The 24,744-nt window shown below is 41.1% G+C and overlaps 1 protein-coding gene across 3 annotated transcripts in view; it reads left to right on the top strand.

Moving 5' to 3' along the window:
* The window catches only part of BICC1 (BicC family RNA binding protein 1), a 275,205-nt gene that overhangs the window by 78,882 nt on the left and 171,579 nt on the right, over positions 1–24,744 (top strand). For all 3 annotated transcript variants that reach the window (XM_037062751.1, XM_037062750.1, XM_037062753.1), the window contains exon 2: positions 8,097–8,143. In XM_037062751.1, the coding sequence (XP_036918646.1) occupies positions 8,097–8,143 (47 nt within the window). The remainder of the gene's footprint in view (positions 1–8,096; positions 8,144–24,744) is intronic.

Genomic DNA, 24,744 nt, shown 5'->3' with positions numbered 1-24,744 from the left:
CAGATGCTCACTGTGGTGTGTTAGGTGTTCGTAACTCCATTCAGGTGTGTGAAGGCCAGGCATCCCCTCTAGCATTTGATAAAGCCAAAAGAGCATTTTATTTTAAAAAAAAAAAGCATGTAAATACTCAAAGTTGTCAAATAGTGTCTGTGATTCCGGGCCAGACTCAGCAGTGCTATGGGGATTGCTTAGGTGAAAAGAAAGAGGGTCTAAAACCAGATTCTTGGGGTGAGCAAAGTGCCTGTTCATCAGTCGGCGTGAGATTCCACAGGTGTATGTTAGGGTCATCAGCCCACAAGGAAGTCTTCATTGTCAGGCCAAGAAATTTGAAGCTCGAATCAACTCTTAGCCAGAGTTGCTTGGAGAGTTCAAGTTAAAAGTTGCTTGAAGCAATTCATCATGTAATTTAGATGTCCTCAGATTTTTGTGAATAATTGGTTTCCTACATTTGATGGCAACAGATGCTTTCTGAACTAAAAGTTGCTAGACCAGAGCAGCGATTTTCAACCTTTTTCATCTCCTGTTACACATAACCTCATTACTAAAATTCTGCACCACACCAAAAAATATATTCTTGCCAATCTGACAAAAAAAAAGTGTAATTTTGATTCACTCACACCAGACGGCTGTTGTCGTGTTGGCTGTTTACAATTTTTTTCTTTGACAATTGGAGGGGAAAGACGTCAGTGCCCCTGTCTAAATAGTCAGGTATCTCATGTTTTAAAAATTCCTGCAGCCCACGGTTGAAGATCTCCGGGCTCCAGAAAATGCTTTGTTTGAGGCTCCGAGCGTGGTGGGGCCACCACCATCTTACCCGGCTTGTTCTCCCCACCCCCCCCACTGGAATGTTGGCAGTGCTTTACCTCCCTGAGAGATTTAGCATGTGATGAAAATCCCCTGCAGTTGCATTTTGAGAAGCGCGGTCTGCCAAGGAATGAGTTGTTGGGGTTAGGACAGTGATTCTCAACGCAATGGCTGTAACACTTTTTGAGACGAGCAACATGCAGTGAAGGACACTGACCTCTTTTCCCTTAGGTTGTCAAATAAAAAAATGACAGCAGCCGACACAAGAGCCATCCAGTGTGAGTGAATCTAAATTATACCTATTTTTTTGCTTAGATTGGCAAAAATACATACTTTCTGGTGTGCCACAGAATTTTACTAATTAGTGTATGTGCACCATGAGATGAAAAAGTTGAAAATCGCTGGGTTAGTAGGTGTAAACTTCAAGAGACAGCAGCGGTTCCCATTGCTAGAGTAAATAGATAAGATCCCTCCCCCCACCCCCAGAGGGTCATTGTCTTTCCTATTAGTTCTGTTTAAAAATTTGGTGAGAAGTGAAATTTGAAAGAACTGAATTGCCTCAGAGGATGCCTTCTTGGTATAGTTCAGTTAAGACTCATGATCTTGGTCCAATTATCATAGATAATCCATCTCTTTTCTTTCATATTCTTAGTCATTGAGACTTTTTAGAATGTGTCAAATTAGTAAGGAAGTATAATGTGTATATATATATTATTTTGTTTGACTTGATTGACCTTTTAGTAAACATGGTCTTATTTTAATTAGAAATATATATGTAAAATTTTTCTCTTTTTGGTTTATGCATTTTAGAGAATGTCTCTTTCCGTCTTTTGGCTAGCTAGTAAAGGTAGCTGTGAATCTCAGAAGTTTTCCAAATATTGGATTCTTTAATGTTTTCAGCTAGAAATTTCTTACTATAGGCCTAAGTTGTTAAAAATTCTCCACTGACATGCAGAAAGTCAGTACTTCAGTCTAGAAGGTGCTGGGTTAATTGAGGTCTGTAGTGTTCTATACTGGGTGTGGTTTTATTGGCTGTCTGTTTTTCATCTCTGATAGGGTGTTAGTCATTCTGTTTTTTTAGGTAGCTTATATCCACATTTGACCTTCAGACTTTTCCTGGATTGTTTTATGCACTGTGGACTGAAAATGATGCTATGACAAACCAGTAATGGTAAAATTCGGTTCACTCTCAAATGAGAAGAAGGATTTCAAACGATTTTTATCTAATTAAAAAGTACAAGCTATTTAAAGCATTCTGGACAACACAAAGGAGACAGTGATAATTGACCCAATTAATTTACCACTCAAGTAACAATTGTTAACATTTTGGTGTTTATAGTATTTCTCACATATATACTATGTGTAATACACACATACATACTTACCTGTAGAAGTAAGATGATTCCGTACATCCTATCTTACAGTCTCCCTAAATAATTTATTGCATTTTTTTAAAAAAAAGATTTTTTATTTATTTATTTTTAGATAGAGGGAAAGAGAGGGAGAAAGAGAGGGAGAGAAACATCAATGTGTGGTTGCCTCTCATGCGCCCTCTATTGGAGGCCTGGCCTGCAGCCCAGGCATGTGGCCTAGCCTGGGAATTGAACCAGTGACCCTTTGGTTGACAGGCCAGCACTCAATCTACTGAGCTACACCAGCCAGGGCAATTTATTGCATTTTTGAACATGGGAACTTTTAACTGCAAAAATAAAACAATATTTAAGAAAAAACTGAAGAAGAAAATCATTCTTAAGTATCTAGCCACTATTCAGGTCAAATTTACGTTACTTTTGTCTGTTTCTTTTTGATTTTTCTCAGAAGGCCATGTGATTCCCAACCGACCCCACCAGTCCCAGGGCAGATATATTTGATGTGTTCACAGTGGACTTGGGAAGCAGGTAGGAAGTTTCAGGAAAGATGAGATCTGAGAATCCTTACATCTGCTGTGACACACAACATTCAACTGGCACTGTTCACTACTGAAGTTTAAACTTGAACGTGTTCTTCAGTTGTCTGGAGAATTTGAATGGTTTTAATTGTGAATTGAAGAAACTTTAAAAATAGGCTTAGACCTGGCTGGTGTGGCTCAGTTGGTTGAAGCATTGTCCCATACTCCGAAAGGTTGGGTTCAGTTCTCTGTCAGGGCATGTACCTAGGCTGTGGGTTCGATCCCTGCTTGGGGCATGTATGGGAGGTGGTCAAGTGATGTTTTTCTCTCCCATTGATGCTTCTCTCTCTCTCCCTTCCTCTTTATTTAGAAAATCAAGGAACATTAAAAAATGAAAATAGGCTTAATATCTATTTATTCAATCAATTCTCAGAGATTTGCATGCATCTAGAGTGTTAGATATGATTTGTGAACACGAAAGTTCTCCTGGTTTATATAGAAACTGCACCTTCTATATGTTTTGCTGATTCCTCTTTTAGTGCAATTGGCCAGATTATTTGAGAATTCTTCTAAGAACAGAAATATACAGAATAAAGTATATGACATAGCCCTTTTAGGATAAGGGTTAAATTGATACCCTGAGTGAATGTTTTAAATTTTTAGTAAAATATTTTCACAGGAGATTCAGGCTCTGTAATGATGAGAAATTTATCTTTCAGGTGACCCTAAGGTACAGCAGCCTTCTTAGTTACAAATGTGCTATATTTGGGGTGTCTTTTAAAAAAGGGAGGAATGCCCTGAATCTATACAGATTTGAAGATTTATTTCTGAATTATTTTTATAATTTGAACTTGTTTTTTTCCTGCTCAGATTCCACAGGGGTGAAAAAACACATTGCTTATCAAGGGAATGTTTAATGACCTTCCATACTGTATTCTAAATATGAAATGCATAGCCCTCGTGTTTTTAGATCTGGCTCCATAAACCATAAGATATTATGATGGAAAAGCATTTCAGAATGAAAAGAATATTTAAACAAGTTTCCATGTGTCCTACAAAGAATTTAAAGTTGAGCTCCCCCCGCTTTCATTCAGTAATTAACTGGACTTGCCCCTGAAATTTGAAGGACTGTAATAGTTTACACCTGTTTCAACTTCTGCTGTTTTTATTGGCCGCGGCTTTTGCCATCCCATATTTCTTGTGAAGCAAAAATATGAAATAAAATATGGCAAAGCACTGAATAAATTATAATAAACATAAAAAATGGGTTGTTCAGCTTCAGATATGAAATGCTTTACCTGCACAACCCATGAAGCTGTGTTCCAGTAGTATTGAAATAATTCATTCTGTGTCATGAAAGTAGAGACAATTGCTTTCATTGGCAAGAGGAATCCAGGGTTTATACAACAAACGATTAAATTTTGGAACATCAAGTAGAAGTCATATTGTAAAGACAGAAAAAGGCTACTAAATCATTATGTGTGTTTATATTACTGTGGAATAAAAAAGACGAGGGTGTATCAGTGTGCAGGAATGTGAGGACTCAATGGAACTATTACACCACAGAATATAATCAGACTTCAAAGGTCAAAGAGTGTCATGACATCAAGTAGGGGTCAGCTCATGGCACTAGCAACGTCCCCCCTGCAAATGTACTGAAGAGAAAGCCATTGAATCCAGATATTATCATACCTCCTATTTTTCCTTGCAGTCCAACTCTCAAATGGACTCCCTCGGAGCAAACTTTATTCTTCAGGCCTCCCAGCAGCTGCCTAGCTCTAGTGTTGGGTGAGGAGTGAAGTGACTCGCTTTTTAGCACACTGTCCAGGAGGAGAAGAGCTAAATTACAGTCCTGTTAAGTTTAATTTGGGGAGAGTTATGACTGGGAAAAGATCTTTCGGGAAAGTTGTCAGTAGAACTGAATTTTAATTATGGCTTTCTCTTACTAGTTGGGTGGCTTTGGACATAGGGGCGAAGGTTCTGCAAAAGAGGGCATGACCTTGCCTGTTTTAATCTGCCAGTAGAGGACACGTATTTGTGGGGTGAAAGAGTGAATTTCTCTTTGTTCTTTTCTGGGTCGCTAAAATCAACGTCTTAAAGGCCTACGTTTATATTGAGAGAAAAAAAATTCTCCAAGCACCCACCCCAGCCTCTCACTTCTTCAGAGTCTGTGTTTTGATGCCGAGGATTTTAGAGTAAGTTTGAGAATTGAACTCGCACATTCGGGCACAGAAGCGCTCCTGTTTGTGGAGAGAAGATACTTCTGGTGAAATTGCTCTCCCTAGATTGGCTTCTGTGGCCTTGACAGCTTTGCTTGGGTGTGGTTGGTGAAAGTCCCCAGGGAGACCCAGCTACCTGGGAATTAGATAAGGACACTCCCTGTGCAGAGCCAGTGACTGGGACCCGCAGTGGGTTCCACCCGAGACAATGATCTACCCAGGTTCTTTTACCAGGGCTCCAGTGGGCTTGGGAAATGACCACTTCTCATGATTTAGGAGAAAATCAGACTCAGATTTGGAGTTTCTCAGCATAAACATTTGTAATGAAAAAGAACGGCAATTTTTGGTGCTAAGCAGTTTGCCATTTCCGGTGCCCTTCCTCTTTCGTCTTCCCCCTCAAATCATAAGGTTGCTAAAAAGTGCAGGTTTTCTGGTTAAATTTTAGATGTTTTCCTGGAACATAGTTAATTATAGTTTGGATCTAACTAAGGAAATTTCCCCCTTTTTATTCATTCCACTATTGAATGGTCATTCTGTGAAGTCTGTTCAGATTTGGAATGAGGGGGCATTTCAGGGTTGTGACATAATGAGTTTGTCATGAGCAAAGTAAGTGTCCGAAAGGGAGCTTCTGTGATAAAGTGTAGCTGTATCATGAAATTTAGACTGATGAATTCTAATTGTGGTAAGAGTTCTGTGTGTATGAAAGGGGTGATTATCTGCTGTCCTTGATAGGCCTTTGAAAATATCTTTGATTCCAAAATTTCTTTTAGGAGAAGAGTTTTGTTGATGTCATAGAATTTTGTCACAACTTTGTGCCCTGGTATGTAGTTTTCATCGCCAAGCAGTTGTGTTATTTATTAGGACCCCTTTAAACTGTTTTTAGCTTTAGAGTTAAAGACAGCCAGAGAGGTGACTGAACCAAAGTTCCTCCAAGGCAGTCCATACCTAGGTTTGTGTCTTTGGGTTTGGGCACTGACCTTTCACCTTGCATGGGTGGCCCCTCTAGCTAGGGCCCACCATATTTGCCAGTTTATTTAGAAAGAGTAACTTTTGCCTTTCTTTTGTTCAAATTTGCATTTAATGTTTTTAAAGAGGCTTTAATGCTGATATACTTCCAAGTTAGAGAGTAAAAAATCATAATTCGTAGAGTTAACTGCATAGAATCCTTTTGTGGAAATGTGTGCTTCCCATGCTCACCTCCACGTCTGTACTCGGTTCACGCCGTTCATGGTGTGGTGTTTGTGCAGAACACAAAGTTAAAGTGGTGTTGGCATTATGTGTTTGTTTTTTGCTGCTGTAACAAATGACCACACACACAGTGGCTCACAACGTGAATCAATTATTTCACGTTTTGGAGGTCAGAGGTCTGCCATGGGTGTGTCACTGGGCTACATTAAGGAGCTGGGGGGGCCTGCTCTCCCCAGAGGCGCTGGAGGAGACTCCCTTTCCTTGGCGTGAGGCCTCCCTGCCATCTTCAGACACAGCCCAGCGTCCCTGTCTCTCTTTCCTACCCGAGCCTCTCCCTTCGTCATCACACGACCTTTGCCTTCAGCTTTTTGTTGTCACAGGACCTTGGACTCCGAGCTTCAGTCTCACAAGGACCCTTCGTGATTGCATTGGGGGCCCCTGGCTAACTCAGGTTTATCCTTCTATCTCAAGGTTCTTAATTTAACCACCTCCACAAAATCCCTTCTGCCAGGTGAGGGGATGGATCAGTAGGTTCCAGGGGTCAAGACAGAAACATCTGGGGGAGCAGGGGCAGGGTTATGTAGCCTGACAAACATTGGAGTCCAATTTTTAATGTTTTATTTCTTTTTAGCTATTTTTCATGCATTTCCTCAAATTGTCCTTGGTTATCAGAGAAGCCTGTACTCTGTTTTTTTCCTTTTTGGATGAAAACCTGCTGACAAAAAACCCCACATTTTTACAAAATTGTGTCTCATCTTGTATTTAACTGTGTAATTTTTTTAAAAGTTGGTGGAAAAAACAGTTAATAATACCTATTATTATTTTGAAGGCAGAGAGAATGTCCCTGAATTTTGAATCCTTCTCCTAACAGAACGATTTGTCATACTTCTTGGGTGTTTAATCATTTTTTTAAGATTTTATTTATTTATCTTTAGAGGGGAAGGGAAGGAGAGAAGGAGAGAAATATCAGTGTATGGTTGCCTCTCATGTGTCCCCCGCTGGGAACTGACCCGCAACCCAGGCATGTGCCCTGACTGGGAATCGAACTGCGATCGTGTGGTTCGCAGGCTCGCGCTCAATCCACTGAGCTACACCAGCCAGGGCAGGTCTCTAATCATTTTAACAAGGCATTCTCACCCCAGCTCCTTTCACTGTCCGGGTGACAGGTGGCTGCTCCAGGTAACCGTGGTCCCTCTGCGTTCTGGTCGCACACCTGTTGGGTGTTTGCCCTCTGAAAGATGCACTTGGAGGCCTGTGGCAAGCAAGATGCTGTTGGCTTTTGTCCTCTCTCCCTGTAGATGGAAAGAAAAAATGTTAACAGTCTGAAGACGTTTGAACATGGAGAACTGGGTTTGTCCTGTATGTCTAGGCCACCATTTAGATACAAAAAAGACTTCAAATACAGCGACCATTTAGTTAATCTTACATGAAGCTTTGTTGCCTGCGACTTTACTATTACTGTTTAATTCTCATTTTTCTCTCTCTCTTCATATAAGCCAATGAAGGAGTAATTGAAGTAGTATATGATGTCAGCTGAAATCCAAGTAGTGTGTATAGTCAGTGCAAAATGTAAAACTGACACAGCTCAGCAGGCCCTGTACCAGGAGCCCCAGTGAGAAGGCAGCCACAGGCCTGGGGCTGATGACAGACAGGAAGTGCTCAGGGCACTGCAGCTGATTAGATGGGTAGTTACCGTTGTTCACTTAGTTCCTTAAAACTGTGAAAGGAGATTACTTTCATCTGTGTGTGAAAATAGAGATTTGTGAGTCTTTCTGACAGGAAGGGAGTGGGAAATTATCCCAAGATGTATAATTGCGATTGGATTGGCCTTTTAGTCTTTGTCAAGTTCATACCCCGTTGGCAGTCAGTGAGCTTCGGGAGGACGAGAGTGGCATCTTGTTTACCTTGGTCTTCTCATACCTGATACTCGAGAGTTTTTGAGTACATAGGTTGAAAAAAAAAGAAACTATTTTAAATGTTTACATTTTTATTTACAGCTGCTGCTGAAGGAAAAGGCAAAAGTGGGGAAGACTTTTTTCAAAAGGTAAGTTCATTTTTACTCCTGCCTTGGTGATAATTATTGGAGAAACGTACCTGTCCCACTAGCTACAGTGGAAGCTCCTGAAAGCACTCCTTCCACGTGAAAGGAGATAGGGTCTGGGTAAGACAGCGGCAAGTGTGCAGGGCTTGGGAAAAACACAATAAATCCAAATAAAAAGGCTTTTTTTTTTGTCACGGTGGTACCTTGGTAAAAAGGCTCCTTCTCGGTCAATCTGATGAAGTTTTTGCTTGGAGTCAGGGAGGGTTGCCAAATGTGCCATCCTGATTATCTTCTTTTACTCTTGCTCCCTATTTTCTTCTTCCCCAAACACATTCCTGACCTGGAAGGTAGAGAGAAGGGACCCCCTCAAAGCTTTCCTCATTTCTAGTAAGCACAACTGTGGGCAGATGCTATAATCCACTGAGATTCACCTTTAGACTTGCTCGCTCGCAGTTGGTAACCCTGTCAGTTCTGTCCTTGGGTGCCCTCCGGAAGCTGTGGTCTTCAGTGGAGGCAGTCTGGCCAGTCATATATAGCAAAGGGAAATCGCAGTGGAGCTGATTAAAAATGAATATGAGAAACTAGGAAGAATAGTTGATTAATTTAGCTCTATTTCTTAAAATAAATGGGTCATATAAGAGAAGATGCCAGTTGTGTCCAAGAAATTTATTCAAGTTCATGTTCCTCTTTCTTTTATTTATTTGGATTTATTGTGTTTGTATCTTTGCTGTTTGGGATCTAGAAAACCTGTGTAGGAACAAATATATAGTTACACTAGGGGTAGGGAAGAGTAAAAATATAGCAGCAACTATGTAGGAGATTAAATATTGCTGTAGAGGGTCATCAAGCCCTTGGAAAGCACCTGTGTGTAACCAGACCTGGCCTTTATGAGCCTCTTTATTCTCTTGCCTTCTATGTGATCTACCTTTTTTTTTTTTTGGTTGATCTCATCATTCATCTGCACACTCTGCCAAGAGTATTAAAAGCAAATATTTTCAGAGCAGATACTTATATTGCTATTTCTTCATTCTGAAAATATTTATTTACCACCTGCTGTGTGCTACACACTGGAGAGGCCAAAATGAGCAAGGTATCAGCCCTGCACTGAAGGAATTAGTCTGGTGTCTGGTGATATGATCTCAGAAATAGCAGGAGAGTCTGGGGCCATAGAGGATTAAGCACTTAACTGGGACTTTGGGAGATTAGAGAGGACTTCCTGAGGTCTTCAGAAGAGTAGAAGTTAGCCCCATGAAGAAGTAGGCTTGGGTGGATTGAAAGACCCAGAATGTGAGGAGGCTCAGAGTTGGAAGAATTTATGTGGCATTCATACCTCAGATGTTTGGCTGGCATACAACCTATGAGGGGTTCATAGTGCAAGGTGAGTTACAGGGCCCTGTATGATGAAGTACCTTCTTTCAGTGGGAGGGGGGTTGGATTTCCTAAAGGGATTTAAATTAAAAAAAATTGAAGATGCTGGGTGGGCCAAATAGAATGTGCCAGACCACAGTTTTCCATCCCTGCTTTAGGTTCATGCTGTTGAGTTTATATGCTATGCCTGAAACCCTTTACTTGGCAATATCTGACGTTGGTTAATATCCAACTTGTCCTTAGTCCTTGGGCATTTCACAATGCCCTGCCTTTGGCTGGGCCGGGCTTGCCGCAAGGGGAAGAAGACAAGACGAGGGGCAAATACTCAGGTTTGCCTTGGGTTGGCTGTGGGGGGAAGCGTAGATGATACCTATGGAAGGAATTTTTTTTCCATTTTCTTTAACTTGCAGATAGATGTGAAAAGCAGACTGTTGAGCTTTGTATGACTCAGACATTTTAAAAGCTGAATCAAAACACAGTGTATGTGGTCATAAAGGACCTTCATTCTTAGAAGATTTGCTAATATTTATCACTCTTTGTGGAGCCATATATACATTCCAGCAGTTTAAATGGAAACACATGTTTCAACCCGGGAACATGTGTGTCCCACAAACCGTGGGTTAGAATTGCAGATTCTGTTCTTGGTTACAGGTTAATGAGCTTCCTGGATAACTAAATGAGAATAGGTTTTATCTCCTCACTTTCTTCTTTAGTTCATTAGAAAGTGTTTTCCTGATAGACAAGTGTCCATATAGGATTGGGATACTTACTCTGGAAAAAAACCTGTAACCTAAAGGCAAACATCCCAAATTCTTCTGGAGAGTAATTTTCAGTGTTTCGACCAGACAGAAATAGACATTATGGTTCATCTGCAGTAGAATGAAGTAATGGAGAAGTATTGAATTGTTCTCCAGGAACTTTCTTCTGGTGACACGTATTCCAGTTTCCCATCATGACATTTGGGGAAACATTTAAGAACAAGAAATAGGCCATATTGCTGGTCATTAGAGTCTTTGAAAAGTAGCCTTCTATTTCCAGAGTGATGAAAATGCAAAGGCTCTATATGCATATTAGGATGTGTTTTGGCTTTGACCCTGGGCGTGTATCACAAATGAAAATTGAAACTGCTCTTGAGCTGAGTCTAAACTTTGACTACCCTTATTCTTGAAAAGAATGTTTTAGTCTGGAAGGGTACCTTCCCAGCTTCATACTCTCTCTTCATAAAGAGTGGATTGGAAGAGGAGTGTGAAACTTTTTATATGTTACTTCATTTTTCTCTTGTACCTTTAAAGTATATGTAAAAATGTAGAGATATGATTATTAACCGAAGTATTCTCACTGAAAAAATTTGAAATTAAAAAATGAAAGAAAATTAAAAGTGTCTTTAAGAATATGAATTGGTAGGTTTCCACAAAGGGTTTAATTGCAGTTTGCCAACTACTAAAATTGTCAAACACATTGTCTTAGATTTGAAGCTGTAATTGTGGTTCAGTTTACTATCTGTACACAGAAACTATTCCCATTCGGTCCTCCTTATTGTTTCAGAGATCTACCTGGCTTTCTATATACTGTTTTACTGCATGTGTTTGAAACATTTTATTTCCCCTGATACTCTGTTAGGGCGAAAAACTAACCAGTTATAGCAGAGAAACCCAATAATACAGTGGCTTAAGGAACAGAGTTCTTTTACTTTCATGTAATAGTCTATGGTGAGTATTCCTGCTTGGTGGGTGGCATTGTCCCATACTGAGTGACCCAGATTCCTTCTGTGAAGTTGCTCTGCTGTTCCGTAAGTCATGGGTCTCATCTGTGTGGTTGAAGGTTGGTCGCCATGTCCAAATGTGAGCTGGTGCAGAACAAGAGAGTGTGGAGGAGGTGGGCCATGGGTCTTAAGGGTCAGGGCTGGATGTGGCATATGTCACCTCTTTTCACATTCCCTTGGAGAAAACTTATTTGTGGGGCCTTATGTAACTGCAGCAATGGGGGTAGGAAGGGGAAGAGGAGCATAGGGATATTGTGAGCGCCATGGAGCAAAAGACAGATTGTTAGGAAAAATGTATGTGGTTAAAGTTTTATGTCTTTGTGTGCCTTTGAAACCTTTTATATTACTTCATTAGGGCTGCTGTAAAAATGTTCAACAAACTGGGCGGCTTCAGAAACAAATTTGTTGTCTCGCAGTTCTGGAGGCTAGAAGTCCAAGATGAGGGCACAGCAGGGTCAGTTCCTTCTGAGGGCTGTAGGACGGTGTTGCCCTCTGTGGCCTGTGGGATGCCATCCTGATCTCCGCCTGCATCTTCATGTGGCATTTTCTCTGCGTGTGTCTCTGTGTCCAAATTTCCTCTATTTATAAGGACACCAGTCATCCTGGCTTGGATCATATGCAATCACTAGGGTGATCGCGTCTCACCATTCATTGATTGCATCTGCAATGACTATTTCCAAATAAGGCTGCATTTGGAGGTACTGGGCTTAGGATCTTGCCATGGGAATTTGGGGGCAACACAGTTCAACCTCTAATGCCATTTAAAGGAGGAAATGATTTTGTAGAAAAGTTTACCATAACCAGAAGAATTTGCCAAAACTGTAAATGTTATTTATTACGTTTTGATGCTCAATTTGATTTGTAGACTTTAACTGCCTAGTCTAAAAGATTTTTACGAAATTTTTTTTTCTTTTTACAAGTCATTTCTAAATTGTGTAAAATAAATATATAATTGACATGTAAGGAAGTGAAAAAAATCTGATTTGTTACCCTATCTTTGAAAGACAACTACTTTTTATATAACCATAGTCCTTTCTGTCCATATTAGAAATGTGCATATAAAGTACTTTTTAATATGCTCTGATTGGCTGATGGGATTACAAATAGACTGTTTGCATTAGCTTTCTCTCAAATGCTTTCCTATGTTAAAACTTTTCAGGTTTCCGAGTAATTTTACTTATTCTTTCTGTGTAACTGTACTGACAAAGGGAAGGAATGTATACAACTTTACCAGTATTCTCTCTAGTTCTTTGTCCACTGCTCATGGTGGCCTTAATTGAAACACATGGAAATGATCTGGCTTTTACAGTGCTTTGGGCAGTTGTTCATGGCTTACTCACTGTCTGTCCTGTTTCCTTTTAATCAGTTCTTTTTTTTTTCTCTTGTGAAATGACTATGGCCAGATCTTGGAGGGGAAAATGTGTTGCAGTATATTAGGTGGGGATGGGTATGGTGATTATATTACAGATGTGACTCATCAAAGCAAAAATGCTTTAGGAACCTCGAATCCCAATGGCTGGAGAAGACAAAATACTTACTCTGCATCATAACTGATGAAAGCCAACTTTTCCATTGCATTGGGTTATATACATGCTTTCTCCACAGAGTACACAGCACATAGTTTAAATGTGGGGATATTTTATACTCTTAAAATATGTAGGTTTGCAACACTGGCGTATAAACTGCGACTTTCACAAAGGCTAACCGTACTACTGATGTAAACAAGATGGAGTTTGGTGGTTTATGTGGTATATTTTTACTACCTTCAAACTTATCCTTCTTTGGCAAACATTAGTTTTGTCATTTTGAGACTGGAAAGTAGCAAGTGTTTTCTTCTGGTGCAAGTGGCTGGGAGGAGTATTTGCTTTCATCTGTTCCTCCAAATGAGTGTACTAGGTGGTCTTAGGTGGGGTCTGCCTGGATCTTTTTACTGAAGGGCAGGCAGAAACCTCCACTTAAATAAAATTGCTTCAACTTTCTCCCCTGGCCACTATTTGGTGTATGTTGAATAGAACACATTCCTTCGGTAGTAGAAATAATTTTTAATTATTTCAAGATGAATTCAGTAAATGAGAGCCCATGGTATACCTTTTTTTTAAACTCTGAGTCTTTCTGCTTAAGCATTTTAAGTCAAATTGGATGCAAATAAAATTAAGACTTAAAAAAAAGATTTTTGTATTGATTCTATAGGGAGGGGGAGAGAGACAGGGAGAGAAACATCATGAAACATAAGTTGACTGCCTCTCTCATGTCCCCATCTGGGGACCTGGCCCACAACCCAGGTATGAGTTTGTGACCTATCCCTTTGCCAGACTATGACCAACCCACTGAGCAACACCAATCAGGGCAAAATCAGGATATTTTAATCTTAGTATTTGTTTCAATAGGTAATACATTCATATGGTTCACAATTTAAATATTACTAAAGGGTGTGTGTGTGTGTGTGTGTATATATGTATGTATAGAAGAGTATTTGATGTCATGGTTCTGAAGATGTGCTGAGAAAGTTGTGCAGAAATACAGTGTTGATTCCAAACTTAGGCAAAGGTTATTACCAGTGGATATCATCACTGATGGATAGTTAGGCCTTAAAACTGACACTCAGGGACCCTGAGTTCTTATTCCATTATGGCCCTGAGAGTAAGTTTCGGTGTGAGAATCTGTGATCATGCTTCTATTGATCTGGCTTAATAGGGATACCTGAACACATGCAACACCTGGAAAAAGGAACGATCCAAAAACGCAGGTTGTCTGATTTTCTTCTAGAATGGTGTTAAGGGTAAGAATTGATCCTATTTTATATCTTATCATTTGCTCTGCCTTCTCTCAAGAGTCCAGCAGGTACGGGTTAGTGGGCAGTCCATCGGCAGCAGGTGGTTTAAGGATGCAGCTGTCATGCGCCTCTTAGCAATTGGAATAGCTGCACCAGGTAGCCAAGAGTTGGTTTCTGGATCCTAAGGTTGAACCTAGTAATATATAAAAATATTTTAATTAAAATTTCTGGACAAAATGTGCGTTTGCTTAATAAAAAGTTTAACAATATGTAGAAACATGATTGAAAATCTAATCACTCCCCAAAATTCACAGAATTAAAGGAGGTTAGCTTGATAATGAATGGCCTGGATTAAGAAATTCCCCAAAGAAATGTAAATTTATTATTATTGAGCAGAATAAATTAACAAACACAGTTCGCTTCCAGGATGAATGGCTTCCAAGTTTGCTTTACTTATTTCCATTAAAGTTAACAGTTTAGATTTTTAAGAAATTGTGTTATATAGCATAACTATGCTTTAATCTGAGTATGATTTCTTTATGCTTTTGGAGAGTCCTTTCTTCAAAAGAACGCAAGTGAACCTCAATTCATTATACTCTGAATTACTACAAATTCTTAATTGATTAATTTTAAATATGAAAACTTCAGGAAAAAAAAGACACAGCCTTGCTGATTTGCTCGCCCTCCACGTTGCAGCCATCTGGGTCCCCCGTTTGTGCTCCTGTGAACATGAGAAACCTGTAGTCTGACTGCGTTCTCAAGCATGCTGTGTGCCACTGTGGAGTTCTGTCACAGTGTTATATACTTGGTTTTTATTTTGGCAATGACTTCACACAGCTGCTCTGTGAAAATCAAATGATCAAATTTGCTGTTTTATTACTTTCTCTGCAACCATAGAAGTAGAAGATGTCATTGAGAGTCCTTTAAAAAGTGTGTTTGATGGTAGTGAATACACCCTAATTGCTACTACAGATTTTTATGTAAAATTTTTTTGTCCTCACCAGAGGACGTGCCTACTGATTTGGGGTAGGGGTGGGGGGTGGTAAGTGGGCAGGGAGAGAGACAGAAAGAGAGAGAAAGAGAAAGAGACATTGGTGTGAGAGAGAGAGACATCCATCAGTTGCCTCTTGTATGTGCCCGATAGGGGACTGAAGCCACAACCCACGACCTGGAATTGAACCTGCGGCCTTTGGGTTTATGGTACGACCCTCCAACCAACAGAGCCACACCAACCAAGGCACTGCTACAATTTTTAAAAGTGAATAATAATTTTAAATCAATATCTGGTGAAATTTTACTTGTTAATAGTTAAAATGGTCTTTCTTCTTGAAACCAAACTCAAAGCATTGGATCATGTGGAAAATTAAAGTAAATTTATGAAAATAGGTCTTTTAAGAAGGGTCACAGGCAGGGCGGTGGGTTAAATAGCGATGTAGCGCCTGCCTGGGATGGCATGACTGTGGAAGGTCCAGCTAAATCATTTAGTGGTTTTTGTTCAAAAAGCCTTGCATATTGTTTTGTAAAATGCTCTCACCAAATAGATTTTCTTAATTTTGAATTTATGATTTTTTTCATTCTGAACCTTATGAATTTCTTAAGTCTTGTAGTTACCAGAATTGGCCTTAATTGAACGACATTAAGATACAAATGTCGTTATTCATGGTTGATAGTAAGATTTCAGAACAATTTTCTCATTACACAGATAAGCCCGAATTATACTAATGAACTGATAATATACAAATGTATATATTTTAGTCCGATCAGAAACAAGTTTTTAAGGTAGAGTAACCATTTTTTGAGGAAGGGTAAAGTTTGGTGATCAGTTTCAAGCTCAGGAGCTCTGTGTTTGCTTTGGTAGTCTGCACGTGTGTGTGTATTTAGTCGTGTTCTTTGGTTGTCTTGAGATTCAAATTATTACCATATCCAAGGATGCATAAGACAAATTCAGTCTTGTATGAACATAGAACAGTCTACGGCCATACCACCCTGAACGCGCCCGATCTCGTCTGATCTCGGAAGCTAAGCAGGGTTGGACCTGGTTAGTACTTGGATGGGAGAACATAGAACATTATCAGAGATATGTCTGAAGGTGAATGGGTAAGGATAGTCATTGTGGTATTATTTGTAATAATTTAATATGTTAAAAATAACCTAAGTACTTACTGTAATATTTAGAATATGATATATCCAAACTTTGGGTTAGTATGTAGACATTAAAAATCATGGTCTTTTATAAATATTTAAGGACTTGGGAAGTCGATTATTATATAAATGCAAAATATGAGGAGAAAGGCATATGAACAGTTTGACTCAAATTTTGTTACATATATATTTATGACTAGAAAAATGACCAGGGCAGAAATTACACCAAAATGTTAAGTGACTGTCTCAGGGATGAGATTGTGCTTGATTTTTATCCTTTACTTATAGTTTTCCAGAGGGAACCTATATTACTTTTCCAACCACCTCATGGAGGAAAGCAGGTGATGATGGCTAAAGGAGGCTGTGGTTGCCCCCGGACTCCTAGATTCTTGCTGCTGTGGAGAGCGTGCAGAGAGGTCCGAGAGGGCCTCTGGCTCCGCTTCCGGGCAAACACTAAGGTCCCTTCCACGTCATCTACAACAGCTATAAAGACAACCAGGTTGCAGATACACACAGCGTAAATCAGTGCTGATCTTCAGAAAATCCTCCCCATCTTTTTTACTCCGTTTGCCCTTGTTTTGCCATTTGGAGTTACAGGAAAATTTGAAGATAGTTTTTAATATCTCAATGCCTTCTTTTCTTCAGGCTAAAGATAATTATGTACCACAGGACTTCATTTTCAGGCCCCCTACCATTGTTTTGGCTGTCAGGAGCCAGGTCAGTGTCCCACTTTCAATGTGGCGGGGTACAGTGTTTTAGATATAGCCTGGCCACAGAGTTATGGACAGTGAGGCCACAATATCCGCGGCATGGATGTGATCCAGAAGCAGCCAAAGATTATATGACACTCAGGCACTGAGGATTGGTTATAGGCTGAAGAATTGGCATTTCATCCAACCGAAGAGGAAGAGTTGGCTCCAGTGTCATTGCTAGGTACATACTAGAAAAGAAGGAGACCTCATTTCAGAGCGGCAGGTAAGACCCACTTAGATACGGCTCACACGTTCTGTCTCTCTCTCTGAGCGCTTGCCTTGACGTTGGGCTTGTAGACCATCTGGCAGTAATGGTTTCCAGGATGGCATCCTTCTCAAACACTTCACCTGGTTCTGTGACTTAGCAGGCACAACTCTTGTATGATTGTTTTTCTTCACTCCGGACTCCATACAGTTATCCAGGATGGGGGTGATCAGCCACAGGATGATAGTCCATAATATGAGGGGGCCTCTGCAGTGCCTTGTAGTGTGACTTAAGAGAATGCGATGACATTTAATAAGGAGCATTAAGCTTTACTGATTTGCAGTGGGTTCATAGAAGAATCAGTGCGTTTGAAAATGGGCTGTGGTGGTGGCGTGTTTTTCTTCTAGACAACAACATGAATAGTTTCAGATTTAATTTTTTTCAAGGTTGACACTTAGTTTGTGGCAGCCAGGACTTGAAGAGTGCTGTTTTGACTTTGTTTGACTATTATTAATAGAACATAAATTATTTTCTTTAAATCAGCAGTCATGCACTTTTGAGTGGGCTAGGCTTCCGTAATGAAAGAAATTCTATCTAAAGCTTTGGTAAATTTGGTACATTAGAGGGAGAACCACAAAGCTAGAGACAAATTAATTCAGTAAAACAATGGCACAAATTTGTCCTTCATATTTTGTTTAAACAGTCAAGATATCAAAATGACATTGAGTCAGTTGTTCTGAAGTTTGTTTTTCTCTTTTTTACCTGCAGAACTTACCATAACAATTTGTTGTTGTGTCACGAATGGTTTTTTCTTCAATTTTGGGACTCTCTGTTTTTTTAAAGTCGAGCCTTTTACTTGATGTGTTTAATATTTTCATTTTATTTAGGTGAAATAGAGTACTTTAGAATTTATCCTCAGGCTAATTCAACTCTTGCCTTGCTTTTTGTCTCTGAATGCTATTTTTAAATTTATGTACTTTGTGGTTTATGTGATTCTCTGCCTGCCTTCTCACACTCCATGACGTGGAGGAGGAGAGGAGCGAGCCGTACTTTGTACCAACTGGCTCTGCTTCCCAGCCCTTCTGGCCACAGTTGATGGGCCTAGATGGGGCACCGGACCCAACCCTGGCCATCACCTGTGTGAGTGGCTCTGAACACTCGCTGTGATTTATCTCTAACAAACCAGGAAACTGTGACCTAGAGTGGTAATGGGGATGGAATGGGAAGTAGGATGGGTCAAGGGAGAAGCCGGGAGGGACAGTGTTGGCCGTGGGAAACCTGGAGTTATAAGGGAGAAGAAGCTGTGAGTAAGCAGAAGAAACCTATCCACAGAAGGGGACCCTGGGTAAAACACAGAGAGCAAGCATACCAGAAGTGAGCGAGACCCTCGCTGGGGCTGGCGCAGTGTGCACTGCTTCTCAAGTTTGGATCTGCAGGTGCCCTTGCAGTTTCCTCCCCTCCCCCTGATGTAGTTGACAACCACAATGAGGTCTGGCAATTAAGGATCAGACCAAAACTGCCCTGAGCCGTGCGTGTGGCTCAGTTGGTTGGGCTTCATCCCGCAAAGCAGAAGGTCAGCAGTTCAATGCCTGGCACATGCCTGGGTTGCGGGTTTGTCCCTGGTCAGGGTGTGTATGAGAGGCAACAGATCGATGCTTCCCTCGCTCTTTTCCACCCTTCCCCTCTCTCTAAAAAATAAATGAATAAAATCTTTAAAAAGGAATCAGACTAACATATCATTGGCGTTCATGGACTTGAATAATTAATTGCATAATCATCTTTTCTTCAAAAGCTTTATGCACTCTCTAACAAAATTTGGTGTGGATGAGTTAGATCTTTAAAGGAGCAGTGTGGGTAGATAAGACATATGACACTTTCTGCAAGCCTGTCGTTAAAGTATGTATATAGCAGCAATATGTGTCTTTTAAACCATGAAAACACTTTGGTCCAGTGTATGATGAACGTCCTCTCTGTATATACTGTATAAATGTACTAGTCTTACCCAGGGTGTGTTTCTTTTTTGCTAGTCAGTTGCTAGTCAGTTGCCAGCATTATTCAAGGAGTAATAGGCTCATTGCTATTAATATCTTAGGTGGAAAAGAATGTATTGCCCCTATTTTCCAAAAAGATTTGGTTATGGACTTTTAGTGTACATATTGTGATTTTTTTCCCTCTGTGGCCATTGATGTTAATATTGTTTTAGTCAATATTATACTCTTTGTGGGAAGTTTGTAGTCAGCCAACATGCGGAGAGATTAGCACAGTATAAAACATTTTCTGCTTTTCTTAATAGTGGTTAAGGAGAACAGTTTGTTACTCTGAGCCTCCTTAAGTAACATAATCCTTGAATTAAACTATTAAATATCCTGAATGTTGCTCTCTCATTTTGTATGTTTAGCAGTTGTGGCTTGTCCCAAACTAGTGCTTTTGCAGTTTTTAAATTTCTTTGGATATAAATTTCTCCAAAGGAGCTGTCTTTTGGCACTTTAAGTGGTGGAAAAATAGATTTTATGACCCCCCTTTTTTCTTGGTGAAATCAAAATTGTCTAGGAGAAGTATTTAAGTATGTCTTTCCTTCATTAGCAATTACAATGTTTAGTGCTTTTTGTCAACTTAGATTATCAGTCATTCAGATTTTCTGCTGCTTACTGGTTAAAGCGATGATGGGTGGGGAATGAAGGAATTTAGCCAGGGATGAAACCAACTGCAGGCAAAAACACAAGAGGCTTTTGTGTTTTCTCCTCGATTTTCTTTCTTGAGTTCACCATCAATTACTTTCTGAGAGGGGACAAAACCCAGCCTCACTTCCTATGTGCCTGTTTACTCTGGAGTTACCAGGAAACCTTGATCCCCGGTGAATAAGAAAACTTTCAACTCAGATAGTTCGGAGTTGTTTTCTTAAGTAGAACGTCTTCCTGTTATGTTTTTCTGTGGGATTTTCCAAGACAGTGGTCCAAATTCCTGTGTAAGTCAATAGGAGGTGCTGTTTGCGAAGCTCCAGGGCATATTCCCTGGGTTGGTGGGTTTGGAGAGCCGAGTTTTGCTTGGCTTCAGTGAGTAAGTACATCGAGAGGGAGGTAGTAACAGAATTGAGGAAAAAGTATTTTTCAGTGCTTATTTGGAACGTGGCTGTGTCTTCTTGTTTGAATGTCACTTCCCTTTATATCCTTCTCATTAGTTAAAAAAGACAGTGAGCTACCTCATGACCTGTGAACCTAAAAACACTCCTGTTGTCTTGTAGGTTCCATGGGGATGCTAAAGAAGGAATAACTTCTACTTGCAAAGAGCTTTCAAGCTGAATGGGAAAGATGCTTGTAAGAAGGAGTTAGAGTGAATGGTTATGAACAGATTTTACAGGGACGCTCAGGACAACACTCATGAGACATTCACTGTGAGCCTAAACCTGTGCCTGGTGCAAGGCTGTAGAAAGGATGAGGTGGTCATGTGGCCCCTGTTTTCAGGAGAGTTACACTCCAGAGGAGAAGAGGCACACGAGTGTCACCCAGTGTGGCAAGAGTGTGTAATAGAGGAAACAGGAGTGGTCCTTTCTACTCGGAGGAATCAAAACGGCTGCCCTAAGCAGCCAGAGTCTGAGTAGGGCCTGGAAGGGCAGGTTAAAAGAGTCTAAATGTGTTGGGTAGGATTAGGTGAGGTTTTGTAGAAGAGTTTCTGAGGAGACAGCAGAGTTAAGATTAGGTCAAGCTCTCTTCTACGCCTATGATTCATGACCTAAATGTCTTAATGGAGGCAGGATGGAAAGGCATTTCTGGCAGAAAGAACTGACTGCGTGCCTTTGCAAACGCAAAATAAAGGACAGTGGAGATTGTTTCCCTGTCATTTAGCCCTCAAAACAACTGAATTAGAAGTGATGTGTACCATTATATCATCTGAGCTAGTTACTCACAGGTCCAAGTGAAATGTTGAGAGGATGAGTGGAAGGATTTAAAACCTAGGTTAAGTTTAGGGGATTATATTGTCTGTATCCATTGTCTACTCAAGGATGATGGAAATTAAAAATGATAGTCAAGATCACCAAACATTTTGCAGTGCGGTTGGTTTTGCAGCTTCTGACTTCCTTATGAATGCTGGGTTAAGGATGTATTATTACTTTTTTTCTTCCTGCTGCTTTCCTGGATGATAAACGCATTCCCAGGAAGATTAATTTACAACTATGCTTTGAAACACGAGTTTTCCGCTATTATAATACCTTCATTGCATGTTGGATGATAAAGGTTCCAAGCTTGGGATGATGGCTATAAAATAAATAGTTAGGATCATTTAACTAAGTCCTGAGCCTCCTGTGATATGCCATTTGGAAACGTCTTTTCCAGGAAGACGGTTGAAAGTTTTGGCTTCGCAGTTTACTTCTGGCTGTATTTTATGGAAATCACACTTAAAACTTCTGAGAAATAGGTACCAGTAATTCAAGTTTGGAAAATAATAGAAAATTTGGTTCTGTTTGTATAAAATTAAAGAGTCCCTTAAAGAAGTTGTTGGCTATCAGCTTAGCATACACTAGTATTAGTATCAAACCACCAGTGTAATGACGAATAAGTATAGAGACGGGAAGGCCAAGAATATTTGAGATCTGGTATCATGTGCAGAATAAATATAGCCCATTCTCAGTTTTTCAGGGGCAGATTTTCTAGCTGAATTATTAACTGGAATTCACATTCCCTTTCCCACGTCTCCAACTCTGCCATTAACCATTTTAATGATCGTGAACTCCTAATACATGGCAGTATTCTTAACCCTGCTCCCTGCGGGTTTGCCTGAGTGTTACCAGTATTGGGGTCCCTGGGGTCCCTAAGATAGAAACAGAGGGGACACCATAGAGGAGTTTCCAGACAGATTTTATTAAGCCAATGCTTGAGCACAAGGGAGGCAGCACAGAGGAAAGTCCCCTTGTACTGGCTGCTTTTATAAGCTGGGGACAAGGTGGGCCAGCTTTCTGAAAAAGTCAGGCTTGCAGAATTTTGTTTCAGTGTTTGGTGACTTCCTTTTCTGCCTATCTGGCTTGGTAACTCTGTTCCTGCCTATGTTGTGGGGGCAAGATGGCAGACCGTTCATTAACGCCGCCCCAGGAAGGTTGGTTAAACCTTGATCAACTGTGCATTCAGGTCAGTAGTTTAAGCAGGCACTTAGAAGGAGGTAAAATAGCCCCCTCTGCATTTTCCAGTTGATAGTAGAGGGGTGGTGACATTTTTGTGTTCCTTTTAGCCATCTGGTGTCCTTGGGGTCCCAGGCCCAGGTGCCAGTGCTGGGTCATCTGGACCTTTGAAAAACTATTGATGCCCAAACTAGAGATCTGGTATTGGGCATTAATATTTTTTTTTAAAGCTGCTCGGGCGACTTTAATATGCATCCACGTTTGGAAACCACTGGTGTGGAGTATGGACAAGTGTAAAGAGAAATTCTAAGCTTACATTAGTCTCATGCTGATGGGGAAGGGGGGAATTTTATGTGTTTTGTGTGTGCCTGTCATTACTAGTGGATTTCACTTTCTGCTGAGTTTCATTCTCTCGGGACTAAATGTTTCAACGTACGATTTACAAGAACGTGCGCTGTGAAGCACACGTTCTCTGTTATGTTACTAAGTCTCCTGTTTTAAAGAGTTCTTTCCTGCACAGCTGCGTACAGACTGCAATGTGCTAGTTCTTTGCATTTTGTGAATTTGTTAGAGGAATATGTAATAGGCAGCACTTCACAATATTACTTGGTCAAATCCTTTTTTTCTTGCTGAAACTCTAGTCAGTCGCAGCTATTTGGAACCTTTTTCATCTCATGGCACACATTAATTACTAACATTCTGTGGCACACCAAAAATAGATTTTTTGCCGATCTGACCAAAACAAAGGTATAATTTTGATTCATTCACACCAGGCAGTTGTTGTTGTATTGGCTGTTGTCATTTTTTATTTGAAAATTGAAGGGAAAAGAGGTCAGTGCCCCTGACTAGTTAGGTATTGCATGTTTTAAAAATTTCTTGGAGTAATAAGGACGGAGGCGGCCAGACCGGCGGCAGCCATTAGCTGGCGCATAAAGACCTCGGAGCCACGGCTGCCGCAGTGGTTGGAGCCCAGAGGCTTCCTTCCGTCTGTGCCCTGCGACAGGGGCATCTGCCGTGGAGAACTCCTCGGGAGCCCGGCAACCCTGAGAAAAGTCAAGGGCAGCGGCAGCGGTGGTGGCGGCGGCGGGAGGACAGCCATTGGCAGGCGCTTAAAGACCTTGGAGCCTTGGCTGCCTCAGCGGACGGGGCCTAGAGGCTTCTGTCTACGGCCAGCCTCGGGGTGTCTGCCACAGAGGACTCAGCGGGAGCCCAGCAACTGTGAGTAAAGACAAAAGCGGCAGTGGCAGGACCGGCTGCCCTCGGCCAGCCCAAAACGCCTCGGAGCCGCCGCTGCCGCTGTGTTAGGGGTGTAGAGGCTTCCGTCTGTGGCCAGTGCCACGGAGGACTGTAGGGAGCCCAGCACCCAGTGGAGCATTGGGCCGGCTGCGGGGTCCCTGGAAGAGCTGGCTCCCTCCCTCACCATCTAGGCGGGGCTGGGTGGCAGAGACCTGTCTGCCTAGGTGTGCAGGGAGGGTGGCAAGGTCAGGGGGCTGTGTTCAGTTGCGATCTCTGTGGTCGCCAGCCCACCAGCCCGCCAGTCCAGGAAATTTGAGAGGAGCATTGTCCTAACCAGTCAGGTTGGGGATTGGGCTGGGCTGAGAGGCACGCTTTCTGGAGAAGTTTTTACTGGAAAGTGGACTGAGGTGTTCTGCTGTGAAGGCAGCTTGACTTGCTTCTCACCCAGCCACAGGACTGGGAAAGACCAGTACCAGATCCCGTGGGACCAAGGCAGCCTGTCAGGTGGGCGGGCGCCCGCACCCCAGCCTGGTGGCCTGGCTGGTGGGCGGGTGTGCGCCTGGGCCTACAACCCAGCCCACAGAGGGGTCCTGCGGAAACCAGAAAAACCGGATTGGACAGTTTGAAACCAACAAGGAAGGAGTTTTTTTTTGTTGTTGTTTTGTTTTTTTTGTTTTGTTTTGTTGTTTTTTTTTACTTTTAAACTTTTTTCAGTAATCGTATATATTTTTTAATTTTATTGTTGCTGTATCTTTCAGTACTCTGTTCCTCTCCTTTCTTTTTTCCTGTTTTAGTCCTTCTTCATTTCACCCCAAACTTATTGCTTTTTCCTCACTTCTCCTGCCCTTTTTTTGTGTGTTTGTTTGTTGCTTTCTATACCACTGTAAATACTTCAAAACACATCTCTCGGGTCGTAGCCCACTTTACAGGTTCCTGAATTCTATTACTGTAGTGATTAACTCTACTTGCTCACATGCTACGTCTATTTACTATTCTTTACTCTCACCTTACCTCAAAATCTGACCAACCGCAACCTCACTGCTTTCTAGATACAACTCACAAGCCTTCCCTCCCCAACAAGAGACTTATCTTTAGTCTATCCTTTCCTAGAGGTGGCAAATTGGGTTGAAGATTACAGTTAACACTATATGGAGCCTAAAGATCTATCTCTTCTCTACCAGCTGTGACTGTAAATATCATAAAGTACTCTCCTGCTGTCATAAACCATTTTGCCTCCCCCTCCAGCTGATCACACA

This window comes from Sturnira hondurensis, unplaced genomic scaffold (assembly GCF_014824575.4).
Source record: "Sturnira hondurensis isolate 20B ecotype Veracruz unplaced genomic scaffold, ASM1482457v3 Scaffold0014302, whole genome shotgun sequence".
NCBI classification, from domain to species: Eukaryota; Metazoa; Chordata; class Mammalia; order Chiroptera; family Phyllostomidae; genus Sturnira; species Sturnira hondurensis.
This window is presented reverse-complemented; position numbering and strand designations above follow the sequence as displayed.